The 11514-nt window shown below is 28.6% G+C and overlaps 1 protein-coding gene across 1 annotated transcript; it reads left to right on the plus strand.

Annotated features, from left to right (window-relative positions):
* The first annotated feature begins 9290 nt into the window (after window positions 1-9290).
* Window positions 9291-10145, plus strand: LOC107429008 (probable calcium-binding protein CML45). The gene has a single exon (XM_016039619.4). It carries the CDS (start codon window positions 9306-9308, stop codon window positions 9954-9956), a length of 651 nt encoding a protein of 216 aa, XP_015895105.3. The 5' UTR covers window positions 9291-9305; the 3' UTR covers window positions 9957-10145.
* The last annotated feature ends 1369 nt before the right edge of the window (window positions 10146-11514 follow it).

Consider the following 11514-nt stretch of genomic DNA (forward strand, 5'->3'; position numbering starts at 1 on the left):
AATTAATTCCTTTATATTAAATTAGGAATTAATTAATTTACAATAAAAAAAAAACCTTCCTAAAGTTAATTGTCCAAAAAAAAAATAAATAAAAACCCAAAAAGAAATAAAGTCAATCACAAATTAGGTAACGAGTTGACTTTGACATCTAGGCTGAATTACGTCTTCAACCAAGCTAACTTATATCTGCCTGATGTCCGAGCTAACTTATGGCCTATCTGAGCTAACTGGTGTCTGTCCGAGCTAACTTGTGTTTGGCCGAGCTAACTGATGTCTATCCGAGCTAAGTTACATCCGATGTCCAAAGTCCGAGATCAGATGTCCGATATAGTTGATAGCCGAGGTGGAATGTTGTCCGAGGTATAAATGTGTTGTTGATGTCCAAAGGAACTGGTGTTGTCCAAGACATGGATGACACCAGTGTTGTCCGAGGTAAAAATGCTCCCCGAGGTGTGGATGTGCTCCGACGTATGGATGCCCTCCGAGGTATCCGAGGTATGGTTGCCCTCCGAGGTATGAATATCCTCCGAGACATGGATGGATGTGTGGGCGCGGGTAGAATCACATCAAGAATATTAAGAGATCAAAAATTCAAAAATAAAATTTAGAAAAGGATTCAACAATTAACAAGAATTCAATTTGAACAAAATATAGGATCGTTGTTTGTCGTAGTTCTCGTAATTTAAGTCTATGTCTCAAATCCTTAAACCTAATCCAATCAATTAACACCAATATTCATTATCCAGCAACCAAATTCGAATGAGCAAAAAGCAACTTCAACAAACACACTTCAATTTCCACACTAAATAAACTCAATTTTTCAATTCTCAATCCAGCCTTTTGTGCACATTTTTTTTTTTACTTCGGCTTTTTTGTTTTTAATCACAAATAGAATAATATCACACAACTTCTAGTAAAAAAAATGCAACTCCAATGCCTAACAATTTCTTAAATCTGAATTCACCTTCCAAACCAAACAAAACAAATTACAAAATTTTAGGTTTATGCAATATTTTTTTTTCCCTGAAATTCCTCTTTTATATATATATATATATATATATATGAGTGCAACTAATCAAAATTAAAACCAGTAAGGAAAAATTAACAATAAACCATATTACTAAAAACTAACATACAAACCAACCAATAAATAAGAAAGCAAACAAAAATTCAGCTAAAGAAAAGGAAACCCTAATTCGACTATGAAATTATTTTTTTATGCAGAATGTGTATGGGTAGAAAACAACCTTAACCTAATGCTAAAATTGCAGAACAACACAAAAATAAAACAAAACAAAGAAGATATATCAAATCTGAACAAAATTCAGCTATGATACCAATTGATATGAACCTAAGTCGACTTGTTCCTAAACCCGTATTATATTAGCCTTGATCAAAATTAAGTTCAGATTCTAATGGTCATCTTGATCCCTAATCAAGTTGTGAATAAAAACCTTGGTATATGTCTAAGATGCTACAATAGATTATGGATTGTTCTATTGATAAATCAAACAAACATACACTCATTCTCTATTTTTCTCACAAGTAATTTTCTGTATGAATAATGTTCTGAATATTATTGAGAAAATAAACCTTTAAATAGGTTTGAGTGGCAAAAATAAAACCCTAAAAACATTAAGAAAAACTGGCAAAAAGTGTTGAAACAATGTTATGGTCGAATTTTACTTAACTTTCCTAATCCAATTTGTATTAATTAATTATTTAATTTTAAAAAAAGAATTACTTAATTTACAATCAAAAATATTAAATCACAACTTTTCTACATAAATTTTTCCAGCTAATAATTAAATAAAAACCAAAACAAAAGACTATTTCCTAATTTAAAAGTCAAATATCTAGATTTGGAAAGTAGTTGACTAATTTTCCAAATAAGCTGCCTTTATCGAATCACCAGCTAGTTTAGACACCAAATCTGATCCAATATGCCTTGTATGATGCCTAGTAGGGTTAGAACTGGTCCCCACATGTTTCCATTGATTGGAATGATCAAAACCTGCTTGGATTGCAAGTAAACCCTTTCTAGTGCCAATCATGCAAAATTTGGCCAATGTGGAAGCTTGGACGCTAATGACATACTTGGGCACCCTTGCCTTTGCCTTGACATAATTTCATGGCCGCTTGGTAAGATCAAACACGTTCATAGGCCAAAAAACTCACCCCTTGCTGCCTAAAGTCCTCAAATGCCCCAAAGCAGCTTTCCGGGTCCATTTCTGCCTTTACAACTTGGATCCTCAGCACGGGCTTAGAATCTTCTGATATTAATATACCTTCTTAAGATTTAATTACTCTTTGTATGAAGCTAACAAGATTATCCTTAAACCTCTTAGCTTGAGCTCTAGCAATTGACCCGGTCTTCAGTTGCACAAGATCAACACCCAGTAAGTTGTTGGTAGCAAAAGTACGGACAGGTTCTCATCAATAGTTCTCATAATAAGCTCCAACAATCACTTTTTACACTTGTACTACCCAACATTGAGCTGTCACACAATCTTCACACTATCCAATATACTAATTTAGCGGTATAGATACCAGATAATGTATAATACTAAGTATGTTCTTCTTTCCTCTCAACACCACCAATCAGAATATTTAGAATCATAAAGGCTTCATATAGTTGAAATAAGTTTCTAACTAGTGAAACATTTTAGTTTCCTAGTTGTGTTATAAAATCCACAACACTCATATCATGAGCCATTTCAAGCATAAAAAGCGAATTTAGAGAGCTATTGTTTATCAATAAATAAATAAATAAATAAATATTAATACTTTACCCATTACCCGCCTTCCATATATTCCTCTACTCTACAAAATTCTACTCTCTTATTATAAACTTCTCTAAAGATAATATGAAAACATCCTATATCAAAGAACAATTAGGATAGTATTCAAATTTTAAGACCCTATTTGCCAAACTTTGTGAAGTTTTAGTAAGCCTCCAACATTGCATAGTTAATAAAGCCCTATCAAAATTTAATCTTTAGGTGATTTAGATTTTTATTCTTTATAGTTAGCTTTGTTATTTGACCCTTGATTGAACTGGATTGGTTGTTAAAAATGAAAACAGACCATTGAATGAGTTTGAATTGGTTTTTATATTAAAAGACTGATATAACGAAATTGAACTGACCATATTTTATAAACTTTTAAATGGGTGACTGATGAATAGGTGACTTATTTTTATTGTAGACTTATTGATTGTTGTGACTTTTAAATAAAAATATGAAGTTATTAGTTTTATACTTTGGCCATTTTATGTGGGCAACAAATAATTTGAGCCTAATAAGCTCTTTTTATAATTTAAAAAAAAAATCTAAAAATGAAAAAAAAAAAAACCCAAATTCATCTCTAACTAAACCAATCCAATCCAGTTAGAAGACTAAACTAACTAACCAATCCAAACCAAATTGATTTGTATTGGATTAAATTCTATTTGAATGAATGTTAAAATTAATTTAGATTATATTGAAAATGTTACTATTAGATTGGTTTGATTCTTCCTTAAATAGGTCAGCTATGGAGCGATGAGCACTACTAAATAGGACAAAGTTTTCATCATATCCTAATTCGTCCCCTTTCAGCTCCTTATTTATGTTAAAACAGGTCAAGTGGAAAAGCAAAATAGATTGAAAAAGTTGTTTTCTCCATTTTGAAATAACATTGAATATTTTTAAAAATACATAATTTTTTTTATACTTTTATAGATATAATAATATTATTAGTATAACAATTACAATCTAATAGGCTATATAGCTCATTTTAAAGTGGGCTACATAAAAGTATAATCCATAGATTATAGATGACAATATTAATGGACAACATTTATTTTTGTTTTTATCTTTTAATACTAAAAGCGTAATATGAAAAAGTGAATTTTTTAATATTAACTATTGTTGTAAATTGCCACATTATATTTTGACGCACTAGATTTTATTTAAAATAAAATAAAATTTTGTACATTTCCTTTTATGCCTTTATTTAATATATTGTCAAAATTAATATCATGTATTATAAATTTGAACTAGGTAATAAACACATTAAATAGAAATACTTAGTATAATTATAATAGAAAATATATATAAATATGAATAATATATATCTATATATGATAAAGACAAAAAAAAAAAACTTAGAATATATACTAAAATGTCAATAATATTCTACTGGAAAGAAGAGTTCATGATATCCGAGGCGATGGTAGTCTATCAGCAACAATAAATTGCCTTTTTTTTCCACATAAATTACATATAATCGACAATTTATTTTTGCCACTAGACTAAGTAATAGAATAGAATTTATTAAAATATATGAATATATATATATATATATATATATATATATATATATATATATCCATGGAGCAGATATGAAGCTAGGGTTCTTGCTCTAAGTCACACCTATATAAGAGTTTTATGTTGGAGTTTGGTGTGGTTTTAGGTTCACTTGGCCAAGAGTGTTGTACACAAGGTGTTAGTCTTGTATACAATCTTTAATCCGTTTTTTTTGTTTGTTTGATGTTTAGGTGATTTTTGTGTTTATTTTTTGTATGGTGATATTTAGGATTATTAGGGTTTTTGTTTAAAAGGAAGAAGAAGAAAATGAAGAAGAAGAGAAGATGTTAGAGTAGGCCACACAAAACTAGACAGCACACTAATTCATTTTTCTTTTCATTCATTTGTTGCATATATAGATACAAAACTTGTCTCATATATGTGAGGTGTGTGTGGGACCAAATGAAAGCTTTTAAAATTCAAAATTTATACATTTCCTACTCAAAATTATGATACATAACCGTTCAGCCACCAGTTCACATGTGAGTGCATAATTATGACAAGGGTTGGTGAAATTTTGAATTTAAAAAAATTGACTCCACCTAATCCTCTACTACTATTTTGACCAGATGGAAAGCTGAGATATCTTCATCCAAATTGCTTGAGTTTTTGGCATGTGGCATGTTGAAATATTAAGGATAAAATCTGAAAAAGACCAAGTCTAAAATAATTGGGTAAGGCCTCCAATTCATCTCAAACCCGTGGGCCATAACTGTTGGAAACCTCAGCAGTTATGCCAAATTGCAACCTCTATATCTTGGACTTCCCAAGATTTTTTTAAGTCATTCTTTTTCTATATTTTCTTTTACATGTCTATTACAACATATCCAAAATTTATAATCTCGTTCTAAAAGCTCAGAGAACGTCAGCCCTAAAAATGGACCTATGTTCTAGAAACAATGTTTCCAGCATATAGCCATTCGATTGATGAAGCTTTTGCTTCCTAATTATCTTGTGTTCAAATGTGAAGTTATAAAGATGGTTCTCTTTCTCCTTTTTTCTATTAAACAGTGTAAGATATGTAGTGCTTGGAAAGTGTTTATGAAGAAAGCTACTTTCGTAAGAAAAGTGGGGGAATGTACCTTTTCTTTCCCACCCAAAAAGAAGGCAAAGGAAAAAAAAAAAGAAAAAAAAAAGTTGCTGTGGGACTTTGACGATTTATGATTTTAATTTCCACAGCTTTATTAGTGGGAACGGACTCAACTGATAATTAAGATAATAATAATAATAATAATAAAACTATATATTAGAGATACAAAAAAAAAAATAATAATAATAATAATAAATAAATAAATAAAAAGAAAAGCAAATATGCAAGATAGATTCCAAGCACCATGACTTTTCACAAAGGTCAACAAGGGGATAAAAAGAAAACCAATAATAAAAGCAACCTTCCTATTGAATAATCCTACAATGAGGTGGAAAGCATGTCCATCTAAACCATCGTGCATGAAAAACTATTGAACTTTAGAAAAACCTAAATTAATCCTGTTCGCTTTCTATTTACTATTATTACTCTATATATATATATATATATATATATTTTTTTTTGGATGTGATCGTTTTCTTTTCCTAGAAGTGGCAACTTCCCAATACAAATAAAAATATATTGAGCAAAAGAAACGAGATTAAAATATATTAAGCAAAGAAAACTTAAGTCTCACTTATAAATTAACATTACCATGGCTTTTATTCAATTTATCGTCATGCACAATATATTATTCCAAATTTTGCTTATGGTTTTATTAAAATTTCAACTAGTTTGAATAATTAGTCCATTCGCACTTCTAAGATATTTAACAAATAATTGGATAATCAGTTAACACAGTCGCTGCAGTCCCAATGTGAGGAATTTACATTGGAAATGGGTGATGGTCTTAGAATTAAAAGATTTCGCAACATCGCCGAAGGATCATTTCACAAGCTTGCCCCAGGCCCAAGCCAGGACGAAAGCTATGTCAAGGGGCCTCCAAATTTGACCCAACTGCAGCTTTAGTATCCAACTGACACCCCAACTTTAATGAAAAATTCCAGACTTTGTGAAACTCTTTTAACTTTTGAAAAAGTGTATATCACATATGCAATAAATGATTCAATGGATTTGCATTAATTATAATTTAGTATTTTATATTTTAAAATTTATAATTAATATCTTTATTAGAGGTTTGCAGAGAATATAAATTTAAAAGGTATTAATAAAACAATAAAGAAGGTTGAGGATTTTTTTTTTAAAACAAAATAAAAGATTGATGATATTTTTCAACAAAAAAATTAAATTTTATTTAAATCAAATCATTTTTTACGAAGTATTTAAGTCAAATATTGAATGTGATGTTTAGAAAAAAATATCTATATATCTATATAATATATAAAAGTAACAGAGTTAGCAAAACTTTTTACCATGTGTCATTTCATGTTCATTCTGTTCCCTTTAAAATTATTAAAAAAATTAAAATTAAAAAATAAAATTACCATAAAAATTCTATAATTTTAAAATCATTGCCATATTAGATAATGGAAGAGATATAAAGGATACTATTATTTCATTTAAATCGAATTTTTTATCTAATCAAATTAAATATAAAAATTTAACATGCAAAAATTAATTATTTACAAAGAATAAAAAAATATATTTGAATTTGAATTTTGATTTCATAAATGAAAAATATTATATAAATATATTTGAATTTGAATTAAATCATATAACTACATTTGGATTTGAATTTGAATTTGAATTTTGTAGATGGAAAAAATTAAATAAATAAATATTTTTTAATTGAATTTCATAAATAATTTACTTTATAAGATAAAAATATATCTATAGAATAAATTATAATAATAATAGTTATTTAAATACATTTGAATTTAAATTAAATTATATAAATACATTTGAATTTGAATTCAAATTCCATAGATAGAAAAATTAAAAAGGAAAATTTCATAAATGAAAAAAATTATATAGGTAATTTTTGAATTTGAATTTCATAATTTAATAATATTATGTATAAAAGTCAAATTTATAGTTTTTAACAAACTTTTATAATATAGATTGAAAAAAAAAATCCACATATACTAATTAGCATTAAAACTTTTAAATAAATTTTCAAATATAATTAATTATTATAAATTATATTTAACATAATTTATTATGGTTATACATACCGTGCATTGCATGGGAATGAATGCTGGTATATATACACACACACACACACACACACATATATATATATATATGTACATAAAAACCTTAAAAGTGGTGAATGATAACTCTTTAACATAATGTAGAAGAATCTTTTATCATTATTATTATTGTGGTAAATATAGAAGAATCTTGGAGCTCATATTTCAAACCTATTTGATTAAAGTGTTTTTGAAATATGAAGAACAGCAACATCGAACCTAAAATCCCTGTATTCATATATATATATATATATATATATTTATATTTATATAATATTTATTACTTATTATTTTTAATTGTATTTATGCTTGAATTGCAAAAAAGATAAATAATAATAATAGGAAAAAAATGTATTTATACTTGTAAACCTTTTTCTCATAGAATATATATTTGCTTTAAGATTTATGTGAGAAAAGGCATGCAGATATCTAGGCCGTGCTCTTTAGGCTATATATAGCTATACACGTCTTTCATGATGAACACTAGTTTTTAAATTCTGAATCCACAGTCTAGTCATATATATATATATATATATATATATATAAATACATAATTTTATTTTCTATATATATATATATGGAAATTCTATGATGAGGACGGTCCGCATGAGGACCGCAGTATTAGTGACGGTTTTTCATAGTATTAACGATGGTTTCTTAGAAAATCGTCACTAATACTATAAAAAACCGTCACCAATACTGTGGTCCGCATGAGGACCGTCCGCACCATAGATGGACTGTATATATATATATATATATATGTGTGTGTGTGTGTGTGTAGAATTTTTAACTCTTAGTAACTTAGTTCTCATTTTTTGTTAAACATTTATGATATTTTTGGTTTATGGATTAAATGGTGAAATATAATATATATTTTTATAATTTTTATATTCATTATTTGGTTAGATTTTTAAAATTGAGTTTTTCATTTTTATGAAATCTCAATTTCTCAAACTAAACAATCACTATTATGTTTTTAAAAATTCAAGATCTTCAATCTCCAAAATAAAAAAAAATTCTACTTTATATTGTTTTTATATTTCTTTTTTGTTGCTTCTGAATTTTTCGTTTTTTTTTTTTTTTTTACTCGTCTTATTTTGTACTGAGCCATTTTTCTTGCTTTTTTTTTTTTTCCCCTTAATTCAATGTTATATTTCATTATAGCTACAAACTACTTAGGGCTAACCATTCTAATTCATATCTTTTTATTTTTAAAAATTATTAATTTTTTTCTTAACAATATCCATTTCGTCAACAAAACATATCCTAGTTAATGTGACATATTTAAAAGTTGCCAATTAAATCTACGCATAAGTAATAGTTATATTTTATTAATATGACTCCCATTTTCATGGAATTTCCATAAGGTGTTAATACGTCCACACATATGGCCATGGCAATCACTTGTGATATTTCACATCGGACATATGGAAATTGATATCCCATCCTATACGTATATATATATATATATATACATATATATATTATATTCTATCAATTAGAGATGTACATCTTGTAAATGATTTTTCAATTAATTATCGAGTGCATATGAAACCTTTATCTTTTAAGCTTTCGTAAATTCTTATCTATCGTCCACATAATTTCCAAGAAAACTTGGTTGCATGACGTCCAGAAAACCTTCCCCCTACGAAAAAGTTAAGGTCGACGTTGACGTGGTCTTCAAGTATTACAATAAAGTCTTGCTTTTTATGAATATATATATATATATTAACTGCCAAACTCTTCCACATGACCACAACAATCTCTAACTAGCTAATGTTCCCTAACCTCCAGTTACATCACCAGCTAGGATACCCAGATCATTTTCCCATGGAAGAAAAAGAGAGCAATACAATCAGTACTATCTCTCATGCACTCCCTTTACTCCTTAGGCTTCTTTTAGGGGAAATCATTCTTAATAATCTTCTCTCGAGCGTCAAGCTCTTTGTCCGACCGCCATTGAAGTTCGTCTCCACTAGATGGAAAGTTTGGACAGAGAGGCTAAAGAAAATTGGATTTAGTTTAGGACAACCGATAAATAACCAACATCAGTCCAGCTTCGGTACCGAAAGAGTATATGATGGAAAACTAAGCAAAGAAGAAGTACAGATGGTGATGGGAAGGCTAGGGATCTTTTATATAGCACAAGGAGATGATAGTCAAGAAAGAGTTGGTGCAGAAGAGCTCACAGAGCTGTTTGCGGAAGAGGAGCCCAACTTGGAGGAGGTGAAGGAAGCTTTCGATGTATTTGATGAGAACAAAGATGGGTTTATAGAGGCAGAAGAATTGCAAAGTGTTTTATGCAGATTGGGTCTGTCCGAATATTCAGGAATAAGCAAGTGCAGTAAGATGATTAAGACAGTGGACAAGAATGAAGATGGGATGATTGACTTCAATGAGTTTGTCAAGCTTTTGGAGAACTGCTAGTATTTTTGCATTAGCAAATGAGAATTTTCTTTCTAGTTTTCCAGCTTCCCAGACTTTCGAGTATTTATGGTATTATTTGTATTAATTTTTTTTTTTGGGACATATGTTACATGTGCATTAGATACCTATAAGAATGTATCTCATTTTTCGCTGATAAATTTATTGTGTATTTATAATTTTGATATTGAATTTTATACTTCCAAGTTGCAAAAGGATGTACATATAATTAGAAAATATATCAAGACAAGTTAATGCTAGAAGTTCATTTTTCAATCTTTAAATCACATAAAAGATTAAGATTTAAAATTATATTTATTAATCATCGAATTTTGTTGAGGTTCAATTTCCTTATATATAGTTTTAATATGTCCTTAAATCCATATTTGATTGCTTTTTAATTTTAAATTTTAACTATTATGTGATCCAAAAACTAATAAAGAAAAATCTAATATTAAAATGATAAGGTAATTTTGATATAAGTATGAATTTACATATATATATATATATATACATATAATTATAATCTAATGAACTACCTAGCTTATCTTATAATATATTGTTGAAGGGTGGCAATTTTGCTACTTAATGGTGCATACATTATCCGGCTAGTATGCATACTTTGGTATTACCTTTTTTCATTTTATGAGTTTATATTTTCTTTTATGTTTTTAATTGATGCAAGGTATATTTTGATGATTTTTTGCCTAAGTTATGTATGCAAAAGCATAGGCAAAACTATGCACAAAAGAGTAGGAACATTATGTTTGAAATGTCTATTGTGCTATATTCAATTTCCAGCAACATAGATCTACTATTTGTATTATATCTCAAGCTGCAAAAAGATTTTTAGGCTGACATTTTGATGTGTATCTACAAACATATAGAGAGAACTATGATCCAAATTTCAGGTCAAAATGACATGGAGAAGTCCATTTTCTGTTCCAAACATATTGTTGTATCTGATGGGCCTAGTGTGCAGAGTTTGGGTTAGTTTTGGAGCTATTTGACCCATGATCCGGTTCCAGAATATTCCTATCTCATAGAACATTATTTCTTGATGACCAAGGATGCTTCAAACCGAGTTTTGTAAGTAGATATAAAGGGGAACTAAGTAGGTGAATCTTGTTTGGTTGTTTACCCAAACTAGTTAGACAATAGGAACTTAGTTCAAACCATATGCCATATTTTTGCTATATTTGGAATAGACATGTTGCAGCTGGTTTTTACCTCTTTTGTATATGAAAAGGTCTTGACCATTTTATTTTTTAAATTTCAAATGCTTTACTTATTTTGTAAGCTCACAAGCTTGGCATTTGTGAACTACTTGTAATTTCATGCTTATATTGTTGAATGAGTGAGATGATTGGACATCTAAGCCTCATTTTCAAAAACCAACATGTTTTCCTTCTCCTTCTATCTTCTTCAACATCTTAGAATACTCTAGAAACCCTAAAAACCAGCAAACATTACAGCTAAAACCTAAAAATACAACTCACATATAACTATTTCCAAGAGCATCACCAAAAACTTGCTTGTTGCTAACACTTCAAACTAGCTT

Source organism: Ziziphus jujuba, chromosome 12, assembly GCF_031755915.1.
Source record: "Ziziphus jujuba cultivar Dongzao chromosome 12, ASM3175591v1".
Taxonomy (NCBI): Eukaryota; Viridiplantae; Streptophyta; class Magnoliopsida; order Rosales; family Rhamnaceae; genus Ziziphus; species Ziziphus jujuba.

Bases quoted from the DNA above. Each gene is read 5' to 3' on its own strand.
- LOC107429008 (XM_016039619.4), top strand. From the start codon at position 9,306: ATGTTCCCTAACCTCCAGTTACATCACCAGCTAGGATACCCAGATCAT.